Source organism: Perca fluviatilis, chromosome 5 (genome assembly GCF_010015445.1).
Source record: "Perca fluviatilis chromosome 5, GENO_Pfluv_1.0, whole genome shotgun sequence".
NCBI classification, from domain to species: domain Eukaryota; kingdom Metazoa; phylum Chordata; class Actinopteri; order Perciformes; family Percidae; genus Perca; species Perca fluviatilis.
Window position 1 is genome coordinate 12142996 of NC_053116.1, and position 26548 is coordinate 12169543.

At 40.9% G+C, this 26548-nt stretch overlaps 1 protein-coding gene across 4 annotated transcripts; it reads right to left on the minus strand.

Moving 5' to 3' along the window:
- Positions 1-4418: 4418 nt before the first annotated feature.
- Positions 4419-26214, minus strand: dnmt3ba (DNA (cytosine-5-)-methyltransferase 3 beta, duplicate a). 4 transcript variants are annotated; one of them, XR_005639172.1, is made up of 28 exons: positions 24985-26214; positions 23474-23608; positions 22576-22721; positions 22106-22277; positions 20303-21993; positions 20092-20206; positions 19312-19401; positions 19009-19068; positions 18686-18729; positions 18158-18295; positions 17223-17285; positions 16908-17057; positions 16712-16819; positions 15181-15310; positions 14924-15043; positions 14751-14795; positions 14574-14653; positions 14309-14421; positions 12445-12628; positions 9531-9615; positions 9160-9305; positions 8750-8840; positions 8476-8624; positions 8276-8361; positions 8082-8151; positions 7567-7685; positions 7250-7451; positions 6799-6837 (listed from the first exon to the last, which is right to left on the minus strand). XR_005639172.1 is itself a non-coding variant. In XM_039799910.1 (27 exons), the coding sequence occupies exons 2-27, from the start codon at positions 23595-23597 to the stop codon at positions 7301-7303; spliced, it is 4470 nt and encodes a 1489-aa protein (XP_039655844.1). In that variant the 5' UTR covers positions 23598-23608; positions 24985-26214; the 3' UTR covers positions 4419-7300. The 4 variants fall into 4 exon arrangements, 3 of the variants coding, with proteins under 3 accessions (XP_039655844.1, XP_039655845.1, XP_039655847.1); XM_039799910.1 differs by having other exon boundaries at positions 4419-7451; XM_039799911.1 differs by lacking the exon at positions 19312-19401 and having other exon boundaries at positions 4419-7451.
- Between the last annotated feature and the right edge of the window lie 334 nt (positions 26215-26548).

The window sequence follows — 26548 nt, forward strand, 5'->3', positions numbered from 1 at the left end:
CAGTATATATAGTACTAAAAATTAGCTTTTCCAGGACCAGCTCCAACTTTACATGCTAACACATCTGTGATAAAAATCCAGTAATATTTAACCCAATAATTAATACACTCTCAAACAGGTAATTTAGCAGAAAAAGTACGTTTGAATATCTACTGAATGCAGGACTTGTAACAGAGTCTGTTTTCACTATAGTATGTATTCAGTGTTCGAGCTATACCGTGGCCTTCGGGGGAGCCCACTTTTTTTCCATGGGGGGAGGGGGGGTCCGTGCGCTTGCGACTTACAATGACTTTTACAAAGATACATAACAGCTACAAGTGTATGCACTAAAGGATTTACCCTATTATACTTTATCGACAGGAGTAGATAGGTCAAATAGTCTATAAACAAAGCATCAGGCTGTCTTTGAGATTTCACATGAACGGTTAAAGTTACTCAGGCTACCGAAGAATACCAGAATTCCTCCATTCAATTAGACCTTAGCGACGCACCCCAAGCTTCCATCCTTAACAAACAGCCATGTATATGGGCTCTTCCAGTCTCTCCACTGCTGGCTGTTCCAATTTAACGGGAGAGAGGAGCAAGAGGGGTTAGGATCATCTTCAGCCAGAGAGGACATTATTTCTTCAGCTTCTTCTTGCGTTGTCACACCGGGGGGAGGTGTGCTAAGTGGGCTTGCAGCAGGTGAATTAGTCGTGCTATTAACGTCATCGCTACACAATTTCTTAGTAAAACCAAAATTACTTAAACTGCCTTGTTTTCTTTTTGCCATGGCTATATGATGCTTACTGCAGAATGGATTTCAAGGATTTTGCGCGCCGATTAATGGCCTCCAACGTTTATATTTTTTCTACGAATCTTTGAGTTAACATCTTCTTATATACTGTCTATGGTTAACATGAGTTGAATTTGCACCGCAGCGCCGCCACGCCTTGATGCTCATAACACGAATAGCATGTATAGTTATCTTTATGGAAGTGAATTAGGTTCAAATCGCCGACATGCATGAATGATATTTTTGCAGTTTTACACACAATAATCCACGATAATCACATTACAAAAAACTGAAATTGCACGTCAAAATGACACATTGTCAATATTTTTAGAGACCCCCCAAAATTTCACAAATCACGTTTTCAGGGGAGCCCATGTCTTATTAAGGGGAACCAAGCTCCCCCTAGCTCCCCCGTAGTTCGCACCCTGTATGTATTACTACTTTAGATCTGAATACTGCTCTTACCACGGCCCACACTATTGGACCTGAAGGCTGCGATGCGTTGCAGTACTACCTCTGGGGCGGGGGGGGGCGGCCCCCCCCCCTTTTTTTTTTTTTTTTTTTTTTTTTTTTTTTTTTTTCCGGAACATTTGTTGATGCCAAATGAAAACAATGCCGGAAGTGCTCATTCGGACCTATGATTGGATCCTTATATACTGTCTATGATTGGATCTGATATCTGGGTTTAGGTGAGATGAGATAGTCAGATAAATGAAATGAAATCAGAGTTGAGATGGAGTCTGTTTTCTTGAGGTTTGAGTCTTATGACTTCGAGGCTGATCTGCGGTTTCAGGACGGTCTGAAGGATTTAAACAAGTGCAACAAGAGCAGGGAGGAAACCAAACTGCTGGACCTGAAACTCTTCTTTTATAACAGGTATGTAGCATATATGTGAATGTAACTAAGTACGTTACAGGAACAATTTTAGGGTACTGGAGTCTTTTTTTCTTTTCATGCTACTTTGTACTTCTAATCCACTACATGCCAGAGGCAAATATTGTACTTTTTTACTGCACAGCTTTTAGTTAAGTTTACAAACAGATTTTGACATCCGATCCTTGGGATCCTTGTCCGTCCTCTCCAGGTTTGTGGAGCCCATAGACCGGAGCAGCTACCAGCAGTGGAGCTCTGCTTCTCCTCGTGCGACTCCGATGGACTGTGGTGTTGAGCAGCAGGACCAGAGGAGACTTTCAGACTCTGGAATCAGTCCAAACCAGACTGCAGAGACAGAAGCCAAGCAGCTGGACCAGAGGACACTTTCAGACTCTGGAATCAGTCCAAACCAGACTGCAGAGACAGAAGCCAAGCAGCTTTCCTTTGCGGAAGTGATGCGACTTGTTCAGGAGGGGAAGGAAGTGCCCGGAGCAACAAAACCGGACATAAAAGCAACCAACCAGAGTCCCACTCCTTCTCAGATGCAAAGGAGACTGAAACCCTGGGAAATATCATCAGTTTCCAAGTGACCTTTCACTCTTTATAGTTTTTTTTCTTTTTTTTATAAAGAGTATGAAAGAAGAGAAATTCCAACTACATGACATTATTATGACTAGGACTGAGGTTTGCAGGAAAAGCAGGAAACTGGTAAATACCACCTTAAAATGAGTACTTACTTACTAATGTGAGCTTGTGCCCCAACTTCTTCTACTTTCCCTCAATTATCCTTCTTATTTGTACTTTACTTGAGTATTTCCATGTTGCATTTCAATGCACCTTTCCTTATTCTACACTACATTTCAGAGAGAAATATTGTACTCTTTACTTCTCTTCAGTTACTCTGCAGATTCAGATCAATGCAAAATATACAAGCGGCAGGAAATAGGTTTCCTCAGGAGGGTGGCTGAGGTCTCCCTAAAGTAATAATTTAAATAAAGTAAGAGATAGGGTGAGAAGCTCAGTCATCCGTGAGGAGCTCTGAGTAGAGCCGCTGCTCCTTTGCGTCAAAAGGAGCATCTGGTAAGGATGCCCCCCTGGACACCTCCAGCTGGGAGGAGGCCTTGGGGGAAGACCCAGGACTAGGTGGAGGGACTATATCTCCACCTTGGCCTGGGAACGCCTCGGGATCCCCCAGCCAGAGCTGGTCAATGTGGCTCGGGAAAGGGAAGTTTGGGGTCCGCTGCTGAAGCTGCTGCCCCCGGCGACCCGACCCCAGATAAGCGGACAAAGATGGATGGACAAAATATAAATCAACTAATAATACATTATGTTGTATTATTATAAGCTACCCAGCAGTATAAATCATTAAATGAGCTCCATCTTTACCTGCTGCAACATTAGTGATGTTTACACATTAATGCATCAATAATGACTTATAATCCAGTGATATAATATATATGATTCATATATACTTTTTGTATTTTAATTGTATGTACAATTTTATGCTAAACTATGAATTTGAATGCAGTGTTTTTACTTGCAACAAAGTATTTTTACACTGTTGTTTTGCTATTTTTACGCCAGTAAAATGTCAGAGTACTTCTTCCACCAATGCAAGCGTGCAAATGTACTGTACAGACAGTGATCTTTGAATCTGTGCATATACATACTGGGTGGATTATCCTGGTAAAATGAAATCATCATTGTTGCCTCCATATCTACCCATCCATCTTACACAGCTGCAGTTGTGACAGGATGTAGGTCCACAGGAGGCGGATGAGCTCAACATAAAGCCACTGATTCTCTCCCAGCATCAGATCCCAAATGATGTGTGGAGAACAATGTTGACCTCTTGTGGTGGAATAAAGGTGCTTTCAGTTTTACCATGTATAATGACTTAATATAAAAAAATAAATAAAAGCAGAGGTTATGCAGCTAAAATTTTATTTCTATCACCTGATGTTACAGCACCACTAAACTCCATGTGATCTGAAACTTAATTTCCTAATTATCTACATTAAGTTGGAATAAACTACATGAACATAATGATTAAAAAAAAAAAGTTCCAGGGTACAACATACTCCTAAATTTGTCAAAAACAATAAAACAAGTCACAATAATATATTTCAGCTCAGGAAACAGATTTTTTTGGGGGGCTAAATTAGTAAGGACCTGGTAAAACTTAAACAAAAAAACATGTGGGCCTGTTGTAATCAGGCATAATTGAACACTTCCCAAGTTTAATCCCATTTAAACTTGTATTAATTGTCCTGACATGTCTTTTGTTCTTTTCACCAGGGAGTAGAGCTTTACATCGCACTAATACTTCCCTACATCACATTTCATAAAAAAAAATAAAATCCACACACGGCATAACAACAGCCAACATCAAAAGTTCACTTTTAGCTGCTGCCAATTAAAGGCAGAGGTAAAAAAAAAAAGACAAAACCAAAACCAAACTTTACATGCAAGGTTAGCACCGTTGGCGTAGCACCATCCGGAATCAAAATTCCCAAACAAACAATCAAAGAGGTAACGGTGTCGAGCGCATCACTGTAGGCCTGTCCATCATGCATGTCTGCGTGTAACTGCACAACATGCAGTGAACAGATACAGTACAGTGATGTGGTGTCGACCACAGGCAAACTAACAGTGATTCATACTGAAGGCAGCACCAATATCTTAACTGTTAGTAAAGCTAACATGATACTTTGAACAATAAAAACACAGGTGAAACACCTGAACAGTACTACTGATGTTTTAAAAGAATATAAAAGTTTTCATAAAAAAAAAAAGATCAAACATTTAGAAAACAAAAGAAAACTAATGGTTCATGTCTCAAAGATCTAAAGGGCCATATCAGTGGTTTTTGTGCATACACTACGTAAACATTAATCTGCCATTTATTTCTTGATTAATCAATGAATTGTTTGGCTGATAAAAGACTGAAAATAGAGTCTGCACTCTAGGTAATGCTCCCATGGACATATATTTAATTACCATGAAAAAAAGCTATGCTCACGGGAGCATTATCTTGTGTGCGGACTCAGTTCAGAAACGTAGCAACGGAGAAATCCTACTCATTCTGCCTTTAAGGAAGCACCAGTTGGATCAGACAGTGAGACACAAAGCCTGTGGTCCTGATACACAGGCGGGCTACTGTCCACGACAAGTTCAAGGCTTGCTGCTTCGTTAATAAGTCCAAAAGTTTAAAAGCCTTTATCAAGTGGCTACCTGATTAAAAAATGGTGATCTGCATTTTTAAAAGCTGTGGTCATTAACCCCACCTGTTGGGGACGGTGAAATATTTTGGATTTACTGAATTAGATGCTGATTTCTCATCTTTAGTTTTTTTTCCCATGATTTATTTCTCCATTTTTTGTTCTATTTAAAAAAAGATTTTTATTATTTGATTGGTTCTATTTTTTTATTCATAATTGAGTTATATTTTATTTTTTTCTTAAATTATATTTATTTATTGTCATATTTTTTACATTGCCCACTCTTCATTGGGACTTTCTTTATTTGTCATACATAAAATAAAAAAAAATAAAACTAAAGAAAATCATTACTGTGTGTACAGTGCATGTATGTTTTAATAGTATCTTACATTGTTTGACCCTGACAAAGATGTCTTTTTTTTTTTTAAATAAAGAAATAATAAAAGCTCTTAAACGTTATTACTTAAACAAAGCAGCATGGTTGGCTAGAACTTATAGTGCGCTGTGAAATATGGTTGGCTTTTTTTTGTTTTATAGTGTACACACGTTTGTTATTTAGGGGAGGAAATGTGTAAAACCATCGCAATGATCCTTTAAGGTCTCCTATGTTAGAAGACACTGCTCATTATGTTTAAACCAGACCCCTGCAGCCTGGTCCTTGATACAGTAATAGTGAAGACACTCCAGTTGAAATATTTAAAATACAGTTTGTTCTCAATGAGTAGAGAGAAAACATTTTTGGTATAAATAGCAGTCCTTAAAATAGATAAAATGTTAGCACCAATGCAAAACCAGTGAGGTAAGTTCGGACAAAATCACTGGTGCAGTACAGTGAGATAAATGTAATTTGGATAAAAACGTATTAAAAAGCAGATTTAAAAAAATGTGGCTTGTAAAAACAATCACAGATAGTGATGAACACGTTTAGATCAGACTTAAAGGACTTAGAGGAACAGTGTGTAGGATTTAGTGGCATCCAGTGGTTGCAGATTGCAACCCAGTGAATACCCCTGCACTCACCCCTCCCTTTCTAAGCGTGAGGGGAGATGCTAGAATGTAGTCACCAAACAAAATTGGTTACATCTCGTTACTTGTCAGGTGAGTCTCGTCTTTATGTATAAGGGATTACAAAGTAGATTATTGTTGCGTTTGGCCTCATACTTATTCACTACAACGTCACGTTGTAAGAGGGTTCAAATAACCGACTGTTAGAAGCTCCCTATGTAGACATGAAGGGCTCATTTTAAGCTAACGGAAACACACACCTTCAGTTTCAGGTGACTGATTTCAGGTCTCTAATGAAAACATAATTGTAAATATTATATTCCATTTCTGCCAATAAACCCCCCCTAAATCCCACACACTGCTTCTTTAAAATCCCTGGTAAGATTATGATATAAAACAATATAATATACAAATCACAAGATTTCATATTCATAAATTAAATAAAAAAAAGTGTAAATGCAGATTTTTTAACCAGTAAATCAGTGTTGAGGTAGAGATCCTGAGGCCTGAACCACGAAGCAAGTTCAATGGCTCTCTTTGAGTTGAACATTGGTGATCCTGAATAACCAGCATCATGAGGCTGGTTATCAATGTATACTGTGTGTATTAAAATGTCATTATCGAAGAATGAGAATGGATTAGGAAATATTGGGAATACTATCCAAATAGGAAAAGGAAGGCTATAAATATAACAAACAACAAACTATTAGGGGTAGATGCTATACTTAAAAACAGATAAAGTCAAGCTCTTCCTGCTGACAAAGCAGACATTAATTATAATGATCATGGTTGGCAAAGTGATTCTACTGATCTATAAAAAGATCTCTGTTGTTGGGGCGACCTCTAGCTCACCCAGTAAGAGCGTGTGCCCCATGTAGGCTGAGGCCTTTGCAGTGGCCCGGGTTCGAATCCGACCTGCGGCCCTTTGCTGCCTGTCATCCCCCACCTTTCCTGTCTCTCACTCTGAAATGAAGGGAAAAAGATCTCTATTGCAACTTTAGTGCTTCATTGGAAACTCTGTGTTTCATGTTGGGATCCTGTAGGTATGACTCTAATATAAGTAATGGAGCTGTTGGCAGGTTGCCATGGTGAGTTACCCCAAATAAAGGTGAATCCGCGTGGTGATTAAGCCCAAAGATAGCTGGCTAACTGTCTAATGTCGCTTCATGATTCAGGCCAATGTTTTGAGCAACATTATTGTTTGATCACAGCACCATCATCATTAATCAAAGGAAACCTGGAGCAAAACTAACAAGAGAAAAAAAAGTGTCGGTGCCTGCTGGTGATAGTGGATCATGAGTTAAACACTTGTAAAAGTCAAAGTAGTAAATACTAAACTAGGTTTTTCAGAAAAAGACGGGAGAGTTTTAACTACCTAGTAATGCAGGGCGGAGATAAGGCAGTAGGTTTACCGCTGCTGTTCGGTTCACAGTCCTTGTTCACATTCAAAATAATCCTTCAGCGGGGCGAAGAGGTGGCGAATAACAGGGACACTCCAGGAGCGACCCAGGACTTTCTGCCTCTGATTCCGTCCCATGTTGTTCACGTCCGTGTAATGTTTGGGGAAGCCAAAGATCCTAGAAGAGTCAACGACATGGAAAATGTTAAAAGAAAAATCTTATCATCTAATATGTGTTACATGGTCAAGACCCAGAAGTGGCCTGCAAGAGAAACACAAACAGAAATGCTTACTGTTCCATTTCGGTGCACCACAGGTAGTCCTCCTTGCCGTTCATGCTGACAGGAAGTGGCCCCATCTTCCCCTGCCTAATAGAGTTGGACTTTGTGGTGATGGTGCGGACTTTGTCAAACTGCAGGAAAAGACGACAAATCAGAATCTGGGTGTTAAACCATTTTTTAAGATTCTTTTTTTGGGAGAAGAGTTATTCAAGCTTTCCTAAGAATTTCTGCAGGTTCACCAAATTACATTTTAAGACCTCTTTATTACCACATAAAAGGCAATTTAATACCCGTTTCAAACTGGACAGAATGATAGAAAACCAGAACTATTTATAATATCATCATTTCTTCGGTACTTCTCACCAGTACAATAATTCTTAATGATGGAGGGACGAAAAGACTCCAAAAAGTAAGAAACGTTTTTGCTAAAATTGACATTTGCCCAGTATGAGCTTACTAGCTACTGTAGCTTGCATTAGTGGCATTAGTGTAATCTATCTTACACACAGCAAACTAAATGCTTCTACCTTTGCAACGCGTCCTACTTCCAAACAATCCTGGAGGGCCACTTTGTCATCTAGAGCTGTAGAGAGAGGTCTAAAGAGAAGACGCAGACAGGCATGGAAACTGAAAACATCTTTCCAAGTAATACATTTTGGTTTTCCAGTGTGCAATATGCATGAAGAAAGGGAATATGATTGCGTATTAGTATGTACAGTACCTGTTCATGCCAGGGAGGTTTCCCCAAAAGTAGCGCGCTCTGTGAGCAGGACTAACTTTCACGGCATCGATAAGAATTGGATTACACTGAGAAAAAAAAGGGAGAACGCAAATGATAAGCAATAATGCCTAATGCCTAATGCAGTCTGTTTCCTGCCATCGGGCTAAGGGGATACTTCACCGGTAATGAAATGTAATCACCTCAAGGAATCTGCAGATATCTGACTTGTCGTGGGCGCTCATGAAAACCACGTTCTCAAACAACCAGAAGAACGGACGGTTGTCATCCTCCTTAGGCTTCAACAGGGTCAGAAGGCGGTAGAACTCAAAAAAGAGCCTTCCAGTGCCCTCTTCAGAACAAACAAACAGGTAGATTCAAGGGTTTATGTGTGTATAGGATCCTCAAACAACTTGTTTATTATTCAGAATGCACAGCTACCAAAATGCCCTTAACAGAAGTTTGGAAGCTGCATACCAAATAATCCTTTTCGAAGAGGGTTGACCATGGACAGGTCATTACACGGACTGCCTCCAATCAGAAGATCAAATGGACCCCATTCAGCCAGCTGCAACACACAATTACAGAACTTAAGTTCGATTATATTGTTTTTAGCATCATTTGTGTGACACATACTACACAAACTCAACTTCAAGGTGTGTATTTTGTTTTTGTAAGATTAATTTTTAGGCATTTTTAGGCCTTTATTTGTATAGGACAGCTGAAAATGTGAAAGGGGTGAGAGAGGGGGAATGACATGCAGCAAAGGGCCGCAGGTCGGAGTCGAAAGTGTTTTTAAAGGTAAGTTTGGCTCTGTTTTCAGTGGTTGGTGTGGCACACTCAGATAATCAACAGCACTAAATGTACTCCAGCTTGCTTGCACTCACATGTTTCCTTGTGATGGTACGAACGTCGTTGACATATTCGATCTGTCCCTCGTGCTTGATCATCCCCACAGCGATCGAATCCTCACAAATCTCTGAAGCAATGTAGCGCTCAATCTTGAAGCCCAGGTCTTTGAGCACCAGGTATCCTGCCACGATGCCACATTAGTTACAGACATGTTACTGATTAGAATAATACACGTTATGCAGTGTAAACTCCATTACTGTTTCCCCATTTAAATTGTAATTTTCTTCAGGTGTAACTGAGGCTTGTAAAAGGCTCCTCTTCAGTAGTATGCATGGACAAATGAATCACAGAGACTGGATGAGTTTGTCTAAAAAAACAAGGTTGTCAGATAAAATGATGAGTCAACCTGTTGCAATGCCGTCAAAAAGCGAGAGCACCCTGATTGGTCTGCGCAGGTCAGCAGTGATGGAGGGGTAAACTCTGTGAGGCTCCTGTTATAAAAAATAAACACACAACTTTCAGTGCAGCCACGTTCATTAAAATAGTTGTTGGTTGCAGCCCTATTAATGTTCTCATCTGATAGTAGCCTATATTTAATCGGTTAACCTCTGCCAATACTACAGTAAAACAATGCCTCACTTAAACAAACATACATCTTCTAAAACAAAGATGAGGATTCATTTGCAGCTTCACTCACATACAACTTCACAGTACACCCACAAGCATCAAGGACTGTATGACGTAAAGAATAAAATAGTAGTGGAATCATCAAATTATTAACAGAAGACATTTTTTTTTATACATTTTGATTTGGTTCTTCAACTAACATTATGTTGCTGGCATTATCTTTCCTCTATCTGCACTTACAACTAGGGCTTTCACTTTTGCCCAAAAATCATATTCGAAGTTCGTTTGTATATTAATATTAATATTCAAATATATTTGAATATTTATTAATAATATTTTGACCATTAAATGCCTTCAGTTTAAAAAAAAAATTAAAAGTCAGACCCTGGATTAAACACAAACAGTGTGCTTTCGACAGGAAGTTCGGAGATTTCACCGTAGCCTACGTAAGTGGTCTGATGTTTATACTCGTGTGCTGGTGTGTGCGTCGAGCCAGTGTGTGTGGGCGGTGTTGCCAACTTAGCGACTTTTTTTTCACAAAAGCGACTAGCGACAAATCTGGCGACTTTCTGTAGAAAAGACAGCGACTTTCTGCAAAATAAAAAAGAGTCGCCAGTATTGTCCAGCGAGCACGCCATGTATTTCTCTCCTGTGGCCGCCGAAACAGTGACCTCTCTCTTCTGTTGTGTGACTGAGGAGCTGCCCCGCCCCCCCCGCTGTGCTCTCTCCTCATGTGCAGCAGCACTGAGCAGGCAGGTAGAAAGGGGAGAAGGGACAGGGTGCAGCTCCGGTGTAGGTAGGAGAGACAGCGGAACGCGACGGGAGAAAGACGCCGCTGAGCTGGCCTGGCCGTGGGCCAGCCTGCCTTCTTTGAGAATTAGGGGGGAATGCAACGCTACCGAGCCACGGTCGAGAGACGTGCGTCGCCGCGACGTATAGTTACATTTTGAAATGCGTGAAAAAGCCTCGGAATCTGAACTGAAAACAACGTTTACAAGCAAAAAAAATGGCCATAACAGGTTCGAATATTAAGGGCTGGCTAATATTCGTTCGAATATCATTATTTTTTTTAATATTCGAATGATATATAACGAAGTTCGGAGTCAAAGCCCTACTTACAACCAATTTGATTCTCTTTTACAGGTTTTTACACACAGAAGGAGACACATTTATGTTGTAACTAAAGTTTAGGTTAAGTTATTAGGTGTTACTTTTATTTAGTACACAAAAAGTGCAAATCATTTAAACAGTATCGCAAAGTACAGTACATCCTCCAAAATGACCATGGAGCTGAATCAACACAGTGAATATGATGAGTTTTCTTTAATGGATGGCACTGGATGTTGATATGTGCACCTAATAAACTGGTTGTATTTCAGTTGGTGCAGCCATTACATGTTTAGTAATGTAAACTTAGACTATGTTTAGATGGAAACGATCTGACGAGAAAACGCAAAAGTGGCGTTCACTCACTTTTTATTCCGTGTTTATACAAGCGTTTTGGGGGGGGGAAATCTGCGTGCATATGGTGACGCAAAAGTGTGTGAAATTCAATGTAGTATGCACACCAGGCGGCTAGGTGGTAGTGTGAAGCACTGCCACACAACACCACCAAGTCCGCGCGCCTGCGTAGAACCTTCCTTCTACTTCTCTCCCTAGTAGCGCCAAACCAAAACATGGCGAAGTGGGGCCGTGCACACATGCACGCAGAGAGAGAGGGGGCCAAAACCTTTTAGTGTTGTCTTTTTCGTCAACAATATTGCATGCATGTTGATATCAACACAGTCAGCGTTTAATGACGGCGGTGTTGTCTCGTCTTGTATTATCGTTAGCGAAATTTAACACTTTAGCAGAGGTGTTAATTTCCATACTGGTTTAGTGGCTTGACGGTTAACACTGAATTATGGATTTGATTTGCGGGGGTATTTTGCCAACGGTAACGTTATTAGTATTATAAGTTAGCAGTAGGCTAACCTTAATTAACCGGACCCAGGGTGAGTCTGATGAAAACGGCTGTCTTTGGCCGGTCAGCTCCGAGATTGTCTCACATTGCACAGCGCTTTGGAGGATCGAAGCTCCAAGATTATGTTCTGCCTCTGTTTAGAAGTGGTGAATGTACAGCTCCCAGCAACTTAATACGATATAGTGTCTGGTTTTTGTTTGATATTTAGGTGTGTTTAGATGTTTAGATGGAAACGATCTGAAGAGAAAACGCAAAAGTGGCGTTGCGTTATCATTTTTTATTCCGCGTTTATATGAGCGTTTTGGGGGGGAAATCTGCGTGCATATAGTGACGCAAAAGTGTGTGAAATTCGATGTAGTATGCACACCAGGCGGCTAGGTGGTAGTGTGGAGCACTGCCACACAACACCACCAAGTCCGCGCGCCTGCGTAGAACCTTCCTTCTACTTCTCTCCCTAGTAGCACGAAGCAAACAACAAAAGCTGACAATTTTGTCTGGACAGACGAGGAGGTGGAGTTATTGCTCCAAACAACCTTAGATTACAAAGCCACAACAGGGTGTGGACTGGGAGTCCTAACCAGTCTAAACGAAACGCACATCTGATAAAATATTTTGTCGTTTTCACCCGCGAGTGTTGTAGTGTAAATAGGGCCTTAGTGAGAATTTAACCTCAAACAAGCCAGCATGTGAACTAGAAATGTGCCCTGAGAGAATAAAGTGTGGTACGTACAAACGCCATGGCACTGTTGTTGGCAAAGAAGTCCTGAACCTTGATGCTCCAGTCTGGTCTGAGTTTGAGGTTTCCGTCGCACTGCGACGGCTTGCACATGTAGCAGCTCCATGGATCGACATCTTTCAGCTTGTCAAAGGTTCCCAGTCCCACCAGGATTTCCAGACAGTCCTTACAAAAACATCTGGGTGAAACAGAAAACACCCAAGAATATACATGTGAATGAGAAAATGATAACTTTGCAGACACAAAAAACAAGTAGAGCTGTTAGCATGAGTCATCCGAATGTAGGTAACAGAGAGTGACCAGCCTTTATTGACCATCCTTGCTATTTCTTAGTCATTTAGAAAGTTGAAATTTCCAGAATGTGGACGAAAATACACATCAGGACAACCAGGACAATTTTCAGGTAAGGACAACTGCCAAACTAACAATTATTCTATTCAAAACAGTTAGCATCCGATTGCTGCTATATGTTCAAAAGATCGTACTCCTTCTCTAAGTCATAACTCAGTCAAATCTGAACACACAGATGAAATACACTGTTTATATTCTCTTTATATTCAGTGTGACTTACACACCATATGAATATCATTATCATAAACCCACTTAGAAATATAATATGAAAACTCTTTTTATACAGTAACTCCAAAACGTGCCAGAGAATGACAAGTTTTCTTCAGTATCAAAGTAATCCAGTGTCTGTACATTTTATTTGTACATTGCAAACCGGAACTGCTAATAGCTAATTCGGCGTACTTTGTACAAAACCATTGATCTACCTGATGCTATTCAGATGGGACTGTATGAATAGACTGAAGTAGAACATCTTCAGGAGGGTGTTTCAAGTGTTTCAGATATCTGCCTTATTTTTTTTTGTTTTGAATTGTTAATCTAGTTTTGTGTGTCATGGTTTGAAATATGAAAGAAATCCCAGTTACAGAGGTTACAGTGATTAACAATAAATACCAATATCAGTGTTTCCCACACATATCTGTGGCGGTGCGCCTCACAATCAACACCTGCCACCACACATTGCGTTTCGTTATTAAATTATTTTTATTACATATATTATAATTTTTTTATGGTATTTAAAACACGCAGCATTCGTTCAGCTGCATTTCCTTTCCCTGCTCTCCTCCGTCTCTCTGTCACTTGTGTCTCGCTCACATACACACACAGCCCCTCCCCCCGTGCACACAGCGTCTGTCTCCATGACAGGAGAAACAGGAGAAGACGGCTGGCGAAATTCACAAGTTCACAAAAGGTTGGTATCTCGTGAACAATTTTTACACAATCACACATTAAAGAGTGCTACAAAAATATTTTATATTCTGAATACAATGTTGTCAGTGTGTTAATGTTGGAGTCCCGACCCGACTCTTAGCAAAGACGCGATTGTGCCTGCTGTAGAAAATTAACTAGCTTGCGGTAAAATGCAGTTGGGTTGTCGAGGTCAAAACACTATATGTAGCGGCTGTAAATCAAATAAACTTATTATAAATAATGTTATGTCATTTTTTACTCTTGCACTGAAAAATGCACGTGTTGAGGATGAGGACCAGCCTGAACCGGAGGTATCAGTCTGAAACAGAGCTGAACAGTCCGACTAGTGTAATTAGTTATGTTATTAATTTGTTTGCAATATTTTCAGGCTTCAACCAGTGCTGCTCAATCATAAAGACCGGGTCAGGGAGAGAAAGAGATAGATTCGCTAGGCATTGAAGAAAGAGTAGGAGAGGAGGACAGCATCCAACAGCGTGTCCTCCTCCGTTTTTGATACTTGATTGTATCGCGTGCCCCGGCACGGCACGACCTTCTAATCTGTGGGAAACACTGAATATAACACCTGAGCAGTGTTTACCTGCAGCAGCTGGCGTTGCCACACAGAATCACCTCTAAGCCGGCGCAGCACACGGTGCAGTACGACTGGTAGCCATCTTCATCATAGCGAAACAGCGTCTCTGTGAAGTTTCCCTGTAAACAGTGACATGGTTGTCTTGCAGCGTTTGGGATGTTACTGGCATCTGTGTTTCAGATGGAGGTTAGACATTCACACACTGGGCTGGGAGGAAGGAAAGCAGGCCACATGCAGTAGACAGAGATAGACCGTCGGTTTATCAGATTACCTTGCATCTTAGACAAAGACCACCTTCAAACAACGGGTGCGGCACTTCAATCTCAGTTGATCCACAAGACAGGCAAAAATCTGAAATAACAAACAGTTACTCTAAAATCAAGCGTTTTTTGTTTGTATCAAAGCTTTAAAATCACAAACTTCTTCAATGCGCTCTCACAAAACTTACCTTCAATTCTTTTGCCTTTCTCTTTGACCTTTTCTCTTATTGATTCTGTAAAGTAAAATATTAAAACAAATCACAAATAATAATAATAATAACATAAAACGTACGACTGAATCTAGTCTTTGAGTCTTTGATGTCATGTCTGTGGACTAAATGTGGACAAAAATGATACGTACCTCTGTTATAGGTTATTATTACGGGTGGATTTGGCTTGTTTTTAAAAACATATTTCCTTTTTGCCGGAGGCTGGCAGTCAGAAATGGTCGAGTCAGAAGAATCATGATGTGCTGCAGCATCTTTAAGACCAGGAAAGATGGAATCAAGAGAAATCCTTAATTCATACAACAACACTGTCTGTACCAGTCTACTCCCTGAGGATTTCATTAAATCTAGTAATTAATAAATAAGTAAATATGTATAAATGTGCTCCTACCAGGAGGTAAGAATCCTTCCGGTCCTGTAGGCAGAAATCCTCCAGAAGCCCATTCCAGCATCAGCTTCAGCTCTTTTTCTTTATTTCCTTCCGCTTCAGCAAAAGACTTCCCACATCGCTCACCTGCCAACTGAAGATTACAAACATTTCCTGGCAATGAGTTAACACATTCCCCTCAATAAACTGATAAGATCCCATTACAGGAGATTTTTGAATGAGTGAATCTGGGCCTTTTCACCACAATTATATAGAAAAATGGTACAAATGACCACTCTATGTCAGTATTGATGGGATGAGAACAGACTTCTTCCTCTATCTATCTAATAAAGCGGGACGCCTCTGTGTGTGTGTGTGTATGTAGGTACGTCTCTGCGTCTGTCTTTGAAATATCTCACTTGGTTTCCTGTGTACCCTATGAACTTGGGGTTTGGATTTTGGAGCAATTTGGACAGCACTGGATATCAAAAATAAAACTAAATGGCGGAAAAATAAGCTGCTGGTGCAGCACGCAGCAGACTGTCGACACACGCGGGGGTGGGGGGGTTTACAGGCTGGGACTGCGGGTCACTTTTTGCTGCTTCTAACGTTAACATGATTGCTGGATATAACAAGCAAACCTTTCTTCACGTTTCTGGAGCACGAGCGGAGAGTTGACAGGAACATCGCAACTGTTGTGTTGAATAAGGTTGGAGAAAAAGGCACTACGTAACGCTGGCTTTTCCCTGTATATTATTTAGCTAAAAGGAAACTCAATAAAAAGCCATTTGCCAACACTAATGCCCTTCTTACACGACAACACTCACAGGTGAAAACGACAAAATATTTTATCAGATGTGCCTTTTGTTTAGACGGGCTAAAAAACGCAAAAAGGTGAAACCACCCTCCAGAGTGGAAATCTTAAAAACGCTCCACCGTCGTGTTCCCATCTAAAGGGTAAAAACGCACTGTGCGAGTGTGTGTGTGTGTGCATGCACACACGTCACAGGGGTTCTGGTAGTTGATGAATGGAGATAGGTGCTGATTAGCTCTCATCGGGTAGCGCACTGCCATGAGTCCATGAGGCAACTGTCTGATTACTCCACATTTTCATGGTGATATTTTGTGATTACATTCTGAATCTGCCCCGTTCTCTGTCAGGGAAATATAGAAGTACAATGTCTTCCTCTGATGTATAAGTACACTGTAAGTCAGTAGTAGGCTATACAGTGGAGTTGCATATTAAGTGGTTTGGGGTCCTTCTGTGAGTCATTTTGGGGTATAATTTGGTTTTGAAGAATTCTATAAGCAGCACTACCACAGGACAAGCAATGCAGGCACATTTTCAACAGGTACTGTACTAGTGCTTTAAATTGACCAAAACGTTTTTTTGCTGTTTTGTTATTGTTTACGGCCCACAGCAACAACCACTAGCAACACAAAGGTTGCCAAGAGGATGTGTAAGAGAAACTGCACCCGAAAGACAACAGACATTAAGAAACAGGATGTGGTACAAAATGTTTTGATGGATGTTGTTGACAGTTTTGCTTTTTACCTCGATGATCTGAAAGATGGCTTCCTTGTAGGTTGGCAAGCTGGCAAAGGAATTTTTGCAGAAGCACTTGGTGAAGGCACGGAATGTCAGCAGACCCTCCGTATAGATCTGCAACAGAAAGAAATGGTGATGAGAAATCCAATTCAACAGATGTGAAGTGTTTCTGCAGCTCAAGCACATTTAGAGCGCTTCTAACCTCTGAGAACATCCCGTCTCCGAACCACTCCACCTTCCGCATTCCCGGGGGAGATGACTTGGTTTTCCAAGGCATCACCATCCCAGGCCACCAGGAAAAGCCCTTCACTTTCCCCCACACCAGCTCCCCTGTCAGAAACCCTTTCCCATCCTGCAGACATCAGAAGAGGACAAGAAAAGATGATAATTCAAAACTACCTTTTTTTTTTTATCTAAAAGAAGATAATCACATAGATATTTTCTATCACATGATGTCTGATCAACAGACTTTGATAACAACTGGATTATGGGCTTTTTCCTATAACTGTTGCATTACCTGGTAGGCATGTTTCCGCCGTGCTCTTGGCGTCGGTTTACTGAATGGTGAGGTCTCTTCTGCCTGAGAGTCAAACACATTTAAAACAGAGCTTAAACTTTTAAGTCAACGATGAAAAGTAGTTTAGGTGAAGATCTGTGTATTTAAAAAACAAACATTAATAACTGCATTTGATTTGATGGTACATACATGACCAATCAATTACATATTTGTTTTTGATAGTTAATTTTAGGCAACTTGGAGGAAAGAATTTGTTAAAAACAAGAAGCAATTGAGCCCTTCATCACTAAGATATGAACATCCGCTTTGTTCAAAGCAGTATAATATACTGAAATATGACTTTTTAAACTGGGGAAATAAAAAGCCAAGAAAACGCCTTTTTCACTGTGATTTCAAGCTAAATTATCTCAATTGAATTGAAACATGGGAGCCAGCACAATGATTAGGCAGATGTGTTATCCCACTTATTGCCTCATTATTTAACTTGGCACCATGAGGACAAAGCAAATGATAAATCTAAAAAGGAAGGTGCGTTAGAGGTGGGAATTGGATTCTGATAGCAGGTTCCAGTTTTTTCATTTGTTAAGCTCAGAGTCAAAAGGGCAATCCACTCAGGAAGTGTTTTTGATGTCAGCCACTCAGTTGTCTCACAGAACAGATGTGCTTTCATTTGATGTCAAATGGAATAAAATGTAACAATGAATCAATCTAAGTTCATTTATAGGCTCCATGTGGTGTTTTAGACCTCTAGCCTTATTCAAAAGGATTCAGATTTCATCAAATGCTATCATGCTCCAACCCTGGTTGTAATCATGCAATCATGTTTGTCATTGTGCAGGATGCTGACATGGTGTAGCGTAAACCATTGACAACTTCTTTCAGAGGCCAGAGTCATGGCCCTGTGGTATTCTGGTAGTATACGTGAGTATACCTACCACCTCATCTTTGGACTTCAGACCATTATCAACACCTACGGGGTTGGACCAGGTGCTAGCACCAGCCTGAAACACTGTACGGGCCTGTGGCTTCTGGCGCAAGCTGCTCTCCCAGCCATAACATCCCCTACTGGTCATCTGAGAGACAACACACTCTCATTACACACTCAAATATCATGCACGTGCAAATGTACACCAAAACACACACACACAGACACACCTTCATATAGGGGCAAACTGCAACTCATCATACCAGTGATTATGTTGGCCATAAAGAATAAAGTGAAAGTAAATGGAAAAGACTGTTAGTAGATGAGAGAGAAAAAGAGCCAAATATGACGCAACAAAAATTCACTTTTTCTGTGTTCTTCTGGTTTCAGTGTAGTTTTTTTTTGTATAGCTGACAGTATTTATGGTCAAATAATAGACATTACAGTTGCATTTAAATTCAGCCCAACCGAGTCCTATTTGTCACTAAAAATCCAGCTTTTTTTAAACCACATTTCTTCTTTTATGAAAATCTTTTACCTCTTGACACTGGGTGCCATTCTCTCCAGGTGTATTGGCATGTTCTTTGGAAGGAAACAGAAATTATTGAAGTTTAAGTGTTGATATCATCAGAGATATGATAACTGTATCTGTAAATCTAGAGGATGACGGGATCCTGAATCTGATGCTCATTACAAAAAAATATAAGACTTGAATAATATTTAAGCTCCAGTAAGATTCTCTTAATTTTACAAAATGCATCTACAAGATAAAAATTACACTTTTATAATGACATGATAGGTATTTTTCGTAAAATAGTGTAAATTCTGCAAATAAAAAAGTTAAAAAATAGTTTTACTTACGATGTATCTTTGTTAGGCGGACTTCACATGGCTTCACTCTCACATTAAGGCCATTCAGTTCTATAAAATAAGATGTGTAAATAATATGTGGGATCCAATGCAAATTCTTGCTAACTTAAAGCTGTGGTAGGCACTTTATTGTTGGTGTCATTGGGCAGAAATTCCATAATGCTCTTTCAGCATATTGTAATTCAAGTGTTCTAGTGAAAAAATAGACTTCAGCATCTCCTCCTTGGCTCTGTATTCAGGCTTTAGTAAATCTAGACTTTGGCCAATCACAGGTCATTAAAAAGAGAGACTTACTATTGGCTGTTCTGTTTACCGTAGCCAAAGGCTCAGACCAGAGGCCAAAGCTGTGGCATCGCCTACTGCTGCCATCCAAAAGAGGACACGCTAGAGGTGGTGTGAGAGGAAACGTAAACACAGTAGACAAGCCGTTAGCTTAGCCTTCTGCTAACCTTCAAGTTGCGGATAATTCAAGTTAATGTTTAGAGCTAACTAGAGCCTCAATTCATAATATGTTTAAGGGCTTTACAAAAAAAAAAAAAAACAATTCCCATAGAAGCAGCACTTTATAACATCATGCCATCTGGATGAAATTAATGAATATAAATGTTACTTGATGGAAGGGGCTAGACAGAGAGGGGAGAGGGAGAGCTGCAGGAAGAGGTCTCACTCTATTTCAAATTCAGTTTTTTTTTTTTTATTCTAATCCAATCCAACTTTATTTGTAAAGCACATTTAAAACAACCACGTTGACCAAAGTGCTGGACATTGACATGATTTAGGACAGATTATAAACACACAAGGAACACAAACATTTAAAACAAGTAACAAACTGGAAAATGAAAATGCAGAATACAACTCTCAAGCAGGTTTAAAGGCCAATGAATAAAAGTGAGTTTTAAGTCGTGGTTTAAAAATGTAAAGGCTGGGGGCCAATCTGACATGCATCTCCTATTTTTGAGCCGCGTTCTAGGGACAACAAAGAGTAGCTGGTCAGCAGGCCTTAATGACCTCAGAGGAGCGTGCGGCTTAAGTAGTTCAGCGATATAAATTCTACCTCCTGCAGCTTTAATTTACCTTCAGTGTGAACCAAGGTGCTGTCGGAGAGGACGCTGTCAGACATGACATCACAATCGCTTTCTGTTAGGGCTTCACTCTCAGAGAACAGTGCAGCATCTTCACTCTCCAGGGCCTGAGACAGGAAATACAGCAAGTGCACAAAATTAATTAAACACGTGAAAACTAAACACGGACAAAAAATGTTGATACAGTTCCTCGGTTTACATACCTGAGTAAAAACCTGCTGGGCCTCGAGTGGAGGGCAGGGGAGAGCCAGCAGGGTCAAAACAAGCTTTCTGAAGATTGAAGTCGGCTTGGTGTCCTTCAGTACACTGGCCCAGTGTTTCTCTAGTAAAACCACTGCCGAGTTGTCCTTCTCTCCCTCCTCAGCCCGCTGATACTCAAGGAATTCACTTGTGAGCTGGTTGACCTCCTCAGGGGAGCTGCAGATTTGCAGCTTGGTCCCAAGCTCCCCAACCTCTTCCCCAGTCACCTTCTGCCTGCTCTGGGGGTTCAGCAGCTGAGCTATGCTCCTTAGCATGTTGTCATTAAGAGGCAGCTCCTGTGCAATGCAACCTGCGAGTGTGACATAGAAAGACAACACCTGCTCTTTAAACAGTGGCAGTGTCTCTGTAGCCTCAGACTCATTCAGGAAGTCTTCCACAGCTTTCCCGCCCAGACTGAGTTCAGGGCTCGACAGGAGGAATTTCTTGTCTTTTAGGATTTGGGCATCGTGTTCTTTGAGAAAGCGAACAGCAGCTTCAGGGTGAAGGAAGTAGGAGGTGTAGGTGCATAGCAGGCTACTGGCTTCTTCTAGGATGAGCAGCACATTCGCTCGAGCAGCTCCCTGCTGTGTCTGCAGATGCCTTTGGAAATTGTGCAGAGGCTTGAGGGCGTGCTCCAGGAACATAAATGTTGCCCTGACTTTGGGATCGTGCAGCTGGGAGCAGATTGACTTGGCTTTGTCATCATCCTTGTCGCAAGACTTAAAGTACATTATGAGATCTGTCCATATTTCCAAGATTTTCGTGACAAGCAGGCAGAACTTAAGGCAGCTGGTGTTGAGATGAAATGATGGACTGTCTGCACTGATATCTGAGCCAAAGAGAGCCTTGAGCTTGTCACTCTTGGTAGAGTAGGAAGAGTAGTGGGCATGGATGTCAACGATCAACTCTTGAGCCTGTTTGGAGAGCTTATTAACCCCTGCATGACAAGCAGCATCAGCAACGGCATACAGCCCACCTAAGGCTACTATGTTTGGGTTGAGTTCCCTGAGCTGTGTGTAGATCTGCTCTGAGGCTGCACCTTTACCATCAGAATAAACAGCAGCAAGATTATCGGTGTGTAACCCGAATTTCTTCAAGGTCTCCACCACTGCTGCTGGTGTTTGATCCCCTGCAAGAGCGTCCAGAAATCGGATGCAGTGCCTGGAGGCTTCGACATCAAAAAACCCAACAAGGACCACAGAGACAGTAGCATCCTTTCCCAGGGTTACCCCTCCATAAATGTATACACAGTAAGGAGTGTGTTGGCAAACAGATGTGATGTCTTTGGGGTAATGCAGCCCCAGTTTACTGCGTGCAAAGTGTGTAGACACATGTTTCCCTTTAGCAGAGCCAGTGTTGCAGTGTTTGTGAATAAACTGAATAGCTGCGTCGCTACAGGGCAACAGCTCAGAGTGTTGGCTCCTGTAAATTTTAGCCTTTTTCTTGTGTTTGTTTGTTTCCGCATGTCGCCTGAGTTCAATAAGGCCTTTCGAAAATGTCTTCAGGTTTCTGTCACAAGAGCGGCAGAAGGTATATTGCTCTCCAAGACTACTCTGGTCAGCCCATTCATGAATTCCCTTCCACTTCTCAGTGAAAGGAAATTTAGTCACCACAGTGCCCTTCTCCTCCGTGTCTGATTCCAATTTAGATATCCCTGACAAAGTGAGAGAGAAACATTATTACAGCACATTTACTGCAAATGTGAAGAACAACACACAATGATCTGTCCTATTTTATAATCACAGTGAAAGAAAATCTTAAGTTACCTTTATGCAATTGGGGAGGTACCACAATAGGGCTGATATCCTGACTGTCCCGAGCTTTCACAGGGTCGTATTCGTCACTTTTCGTATTTGTCGTGTAGAAAACTTTGAACCACTTCAGGGTCTCAAAATTGCTTTGAGAATCCCCTTTTATAATCTCATCAACTGGAAAAGTCTAAAAGCAAGACAAAGAAGACATGACAAGATTGTGAAATTAATAAAACTTACATATTGAACATCAGGGGGAAACAAAACACGTCTTCTTGTCAAAATTAAGATGAGAAGATCGATACCACTCTCATATCTCTCCACTAAATATAGTAGTAGAGAGAGCATGTGGCTATCTTAGCTAAGCATGAAGATTACAAATAGGAGGAAGCAGCTAACCTTGCGTTGTCCAAAAGTGCGAAAATCTGCTTACCAGCACCTCTACAGAAATTGTAATGCTACTCTACTCGAGAAAAGGCACATACCTTTGTGATACCGCTCTCCCTGAAGGCCTCATGGAGGAGATGGAAATTGTGCTTACAGTCATCCTCACCTTGCGCATCAAACCTCACCTTGGTCATATCAACAGAGCCAGGGATAACCAAGTCCATGATCTGACAGTGGCATGCACCTGTAGGATCATACAGAAAAAAAGACAGTTCAACAAGTGTTGTTTGTGCAAATGGAGGGACGATCACTCTTGTGTTCTCCTGTTTTTCAAGAGCAGTGAGGATATTACAGCGTGCTGAGCTGTGAGCAACCATGACCATTCAAGCTGTGCTGTTGTGGTGCAGTCATTTTTTCCACACGGCTCCTCGTCTAACAGCTTACTCTGGCTGTTCTTTCCTGCAATATATAATACTGATGCCCCACTGACTCTCTCACTGTAATTAAGTGACAAAACCAATGTATTTCCTGTAGCGGCTTCATGCCGCCAAAGCCTCCTGCTGGTTTGCCAGCGCAAAACTTATATGTGAAGCAGCAGCAGCCGCTCTGTACACACTCTCTCCCTGAGGTTTCTTCAATTTATTTCCCCATGTAAAGATTTTTTTGAAAGGGAGAGTTTTTCCTTATTCAAGTACGAGGGACAAAGGACAGAGGGTGTCATATGCTGTAATGATTGTAAAGCCCGCTGAGGCAAATTTGGGATATTGGGCTATGATAAAATTGAGTTGGCTTGATTAAGCAGGTAATTAGCGGTTACTTACCAGGGCCTAAAACACAGGTAAAAATACAGACAAATTAGGTTGATATCTGAAAGTATGATCAGACATGTAGGTGTGAAACCCAACTACAAATATAATAATGAGTTAGACGTTAATAAAAGTTAGTTACAAGTTACAAAAGTACCACTGCACTGCATTCTATCTGCTCATGAATCACCTGAACCCAGCTGCCCCACATCTGTGAAGTTTGTCTTGAGCAGGTTGTTGAACCAGGTCACCACATAAAGGCGGCTGCTTTTATCTTGGATGTAGTCTGGGGGCACAATCGCTGCACTTGCCATCTTGCAGCTCTCTAGGAAAGAAAACATTTACAATTATTTCATATTTCCATCTACACACCAAACATAAAATCAGAACATTTTGACTGTTGAGCGACTGTGGCTCAGGAGGTAGAGCAGATAGTCCACCTATCGCAGCACTGGCAATTTGATCCAAATTACTACTATTAAATCACAAGGCTCTGTGCTTGGTTATACCTTAAACCACCACACCTAACTCCAAAGTGAGGACCTATGTGAGTTAAAATAAGATAAGACCTAATAAGAACACATGTAAAAATGTATAAATGATGGATTTGTTTGAGTGTTTTTCGAGACCAGGATTGCCTTAATGCCAAGATTGTGGGGGCGGAAAGTTTATTTAATTTATCTTTACATAATTTAACGCTAATTTGTAATATTATATATACTCATGTATTATAAAAACATGGCTGATTGCCAGACATGGCTGACTTCCAGGGGTGGGGGAGGTGGGTGAGACTGGGCCAGTGGGTGGGTTTTAATCCCCTATTGTCTGACGGTTGAGGATAAAGACAAGTAGTTTTTATGTCAAATAATCTTCACATTTGCATCTTTTGGTTATATATGACTGTTTTCTTGACATGTGCACATTAAAACCCAAAGCTGAGCTGTAGCTGAGTGCTACCGGACACTTGAGCCACGCTGCTGCTGTCTCTCCTCCCCTTCCTCCCTAATGTATAGAAAGCGTTAATGAAATCTCGCGTTGTTCTTTTTTTTTTGCCGCGAACGTCCCCCAGTGCACAACTTTCGCTGACAAGGAAAATTGAGCTTTAACATCAGATCATGTTACTTTACTTTACTTGCAGGAAAAACAAATACAATGCACCACGAGTGCAGTTCCTTGCACGCCGAGTGACATGTCCATTTTTACAGTCAGGGTTTGTTTTTAACATATCACATAACATTACATACATGGTGCAGAGGCTAACGTTATAGCCTGGTTTCACATGAGGGGAGCGATCTTTATGTTTTAACGTTACGTTGAAGCAATAGCTGAAATGACTATGATTTCAAAATTCAAACGGCCGTTTGAGAGAATGAAATTACAGCTCCCTATCCGCGAATACACTCGTTATTACAGCAACCGGTATAAATAAACAAATTGAAGTCAATTGCAATCTTTATTTTAAGTCAAAATCTCCCTGGCTCACGATCCAATCTGCTGTTATCGCGGTGGGTCTGTATGAGCCGGTCTTTGTGTTGTGAGCCGGCAGAGGGTTGGATTTAAAACAACCAGGACAATAAAAAGGCAACATGACCCTGTGCGAATCATCCGTAAACCACCTCTATAGGAGAATGGTGTCAATAGAATATAAACGGCTGGTTTTGTGTATAATGTTGCTTAACAGACAGATCGTGGGTAACTTACCTCGCCGGTTCCCTTATAGATAGATGTTCCTCCTGACTCTTCGCTTCCTCCTGAAGCACTTCACTTTTTCTTTTTTTTTTTACATAGGCAGACCGGCCCTTGTGACGTCTGCGTAATGATCCATTGGACGACCGATGTGTAGGAGGCTGTCCCGTAGTAGGACTGCTAAATTAGCCGCGAGATCTCCACCCATCCAAAATGAGAACAGGCGGCTTAATTATTAGTCAAATATAATGCTATCGCCGCATTACAAGTACACATAGCTAGCTACATAACGGTTATCTCGCCGATTTAATTGCTGCAGAACAAACGAACTCAATTCTCAATGTATTTCTTAAAATAAATCAGTGTATAGTTTAACATAGCTATTACCCCACCCCCTCAACATTAGCACAGGTTGATCAATAATAAATTAATAATATGCTAGCCCGCACGGCAGGCAAAGCAACCATATCCGATTTCCAGTTTATCGGCAAATATGCTGACGTTAATTTAACGCTAGCTAGCTCTCGCGTTCGCGAGCCTACCGACCTTCCGATGCAGGCTATCACCGTGAAATGTTGAATTAGCTAGCCACTAAAATGAATATCATATCGTTGGGTATATTATCGTGATAGAAAATTAGAGATAAACATAATAGTAGAGTCAACCTTCATTTCAGTTCGTTCAGGAGTAGTAGAGACCTTTTTCGTCAAGGGACAACGTTACAAACTTATTACAAGCTAGCTATAACGTTAGCCACACGAATGTCTTGTTATAACGTTAAGCTAACATTCGATGATCTTTGGTTTGTTGGCAAGCTGTGGTTCGTTTCGGTTATACTAGCTAGCTAACGTTAGCTAGCTAGTTTAATGGGTGATATGGTAACATTTGAAAACTGAATAGTAAAGGAAAGCTGGTTTTAGCTAGCTGTTATCGTTACGCCATGAATGCATTAAGAGATAACGTGTTTATAAACACGCAATTATGGCAGCCTGTGTCGAAACGACTGGTCGTTTGTTTGTCAGACCTGTTTCCTGAATCCTGCGGCTTATCTACCGTACTTTGTGTTCCGTTGAAACAATGTAATGGCGCTCTATCAGGCCAACAGGTGGCCTGTGTTACAGCACTGATCACAAGGCGAGTTTATCACGGTGAAACTTTAACGGTTGACGCGGACCCATGATAAAAAAAAACCTGACAGCGTTGTCTAACTGCCAAAAGAAAGGATTGATAAAAGAGCTACCCCGCAGCCAATATGGCGTCTATTGGCCATTTTGAGAAAGTACGGCTAAAGCCCTTCAAACAAAATGACACTGAGGCCTGTGGGCCTGTGTAGGCCTCATTTATGTACATATAATGTAAAGAACGTTGTTACTTTGTTTTGAAAGGAACTCTGTAATTAAAGATATTATTATGTCATGGTGACTCAAACTAATTTGAACAGTTTCAGCCTGGGTATATTATTGGGTATTAGCCTGGTATTTGGATTTACATTTAAAACCAAATCACTGGCACAGAGTTGGTAGCCTATTAGTCTCGCTTTGCCAGACCCTCCTACAAAGCACGCTGAAGGAAGGTCTGG

Coding starts and splice junctions, on each gene's coding strand:
- dnmt3ba (XM_039799910.1), bottom strand. CDS start 23,597: ATGGCAAGTGCAGCGATTGTGCCCCCAGACTACATCCAAGATAAAAGC. Junction 15,044..15,180: donor GGAAGGATTCTTACCTCCTG/GTAGGAGCACAT, acceptor CTGGTCTTAAAG/ATGCTGCAGCACATCATGAT. Junction 14,422..14,573: donor GTCTTTGTCTAAGATGCAAG/GTAATCTGATAA, acceptor CACTGTTTACAG/GGAAACTTCACAGAGACGCT.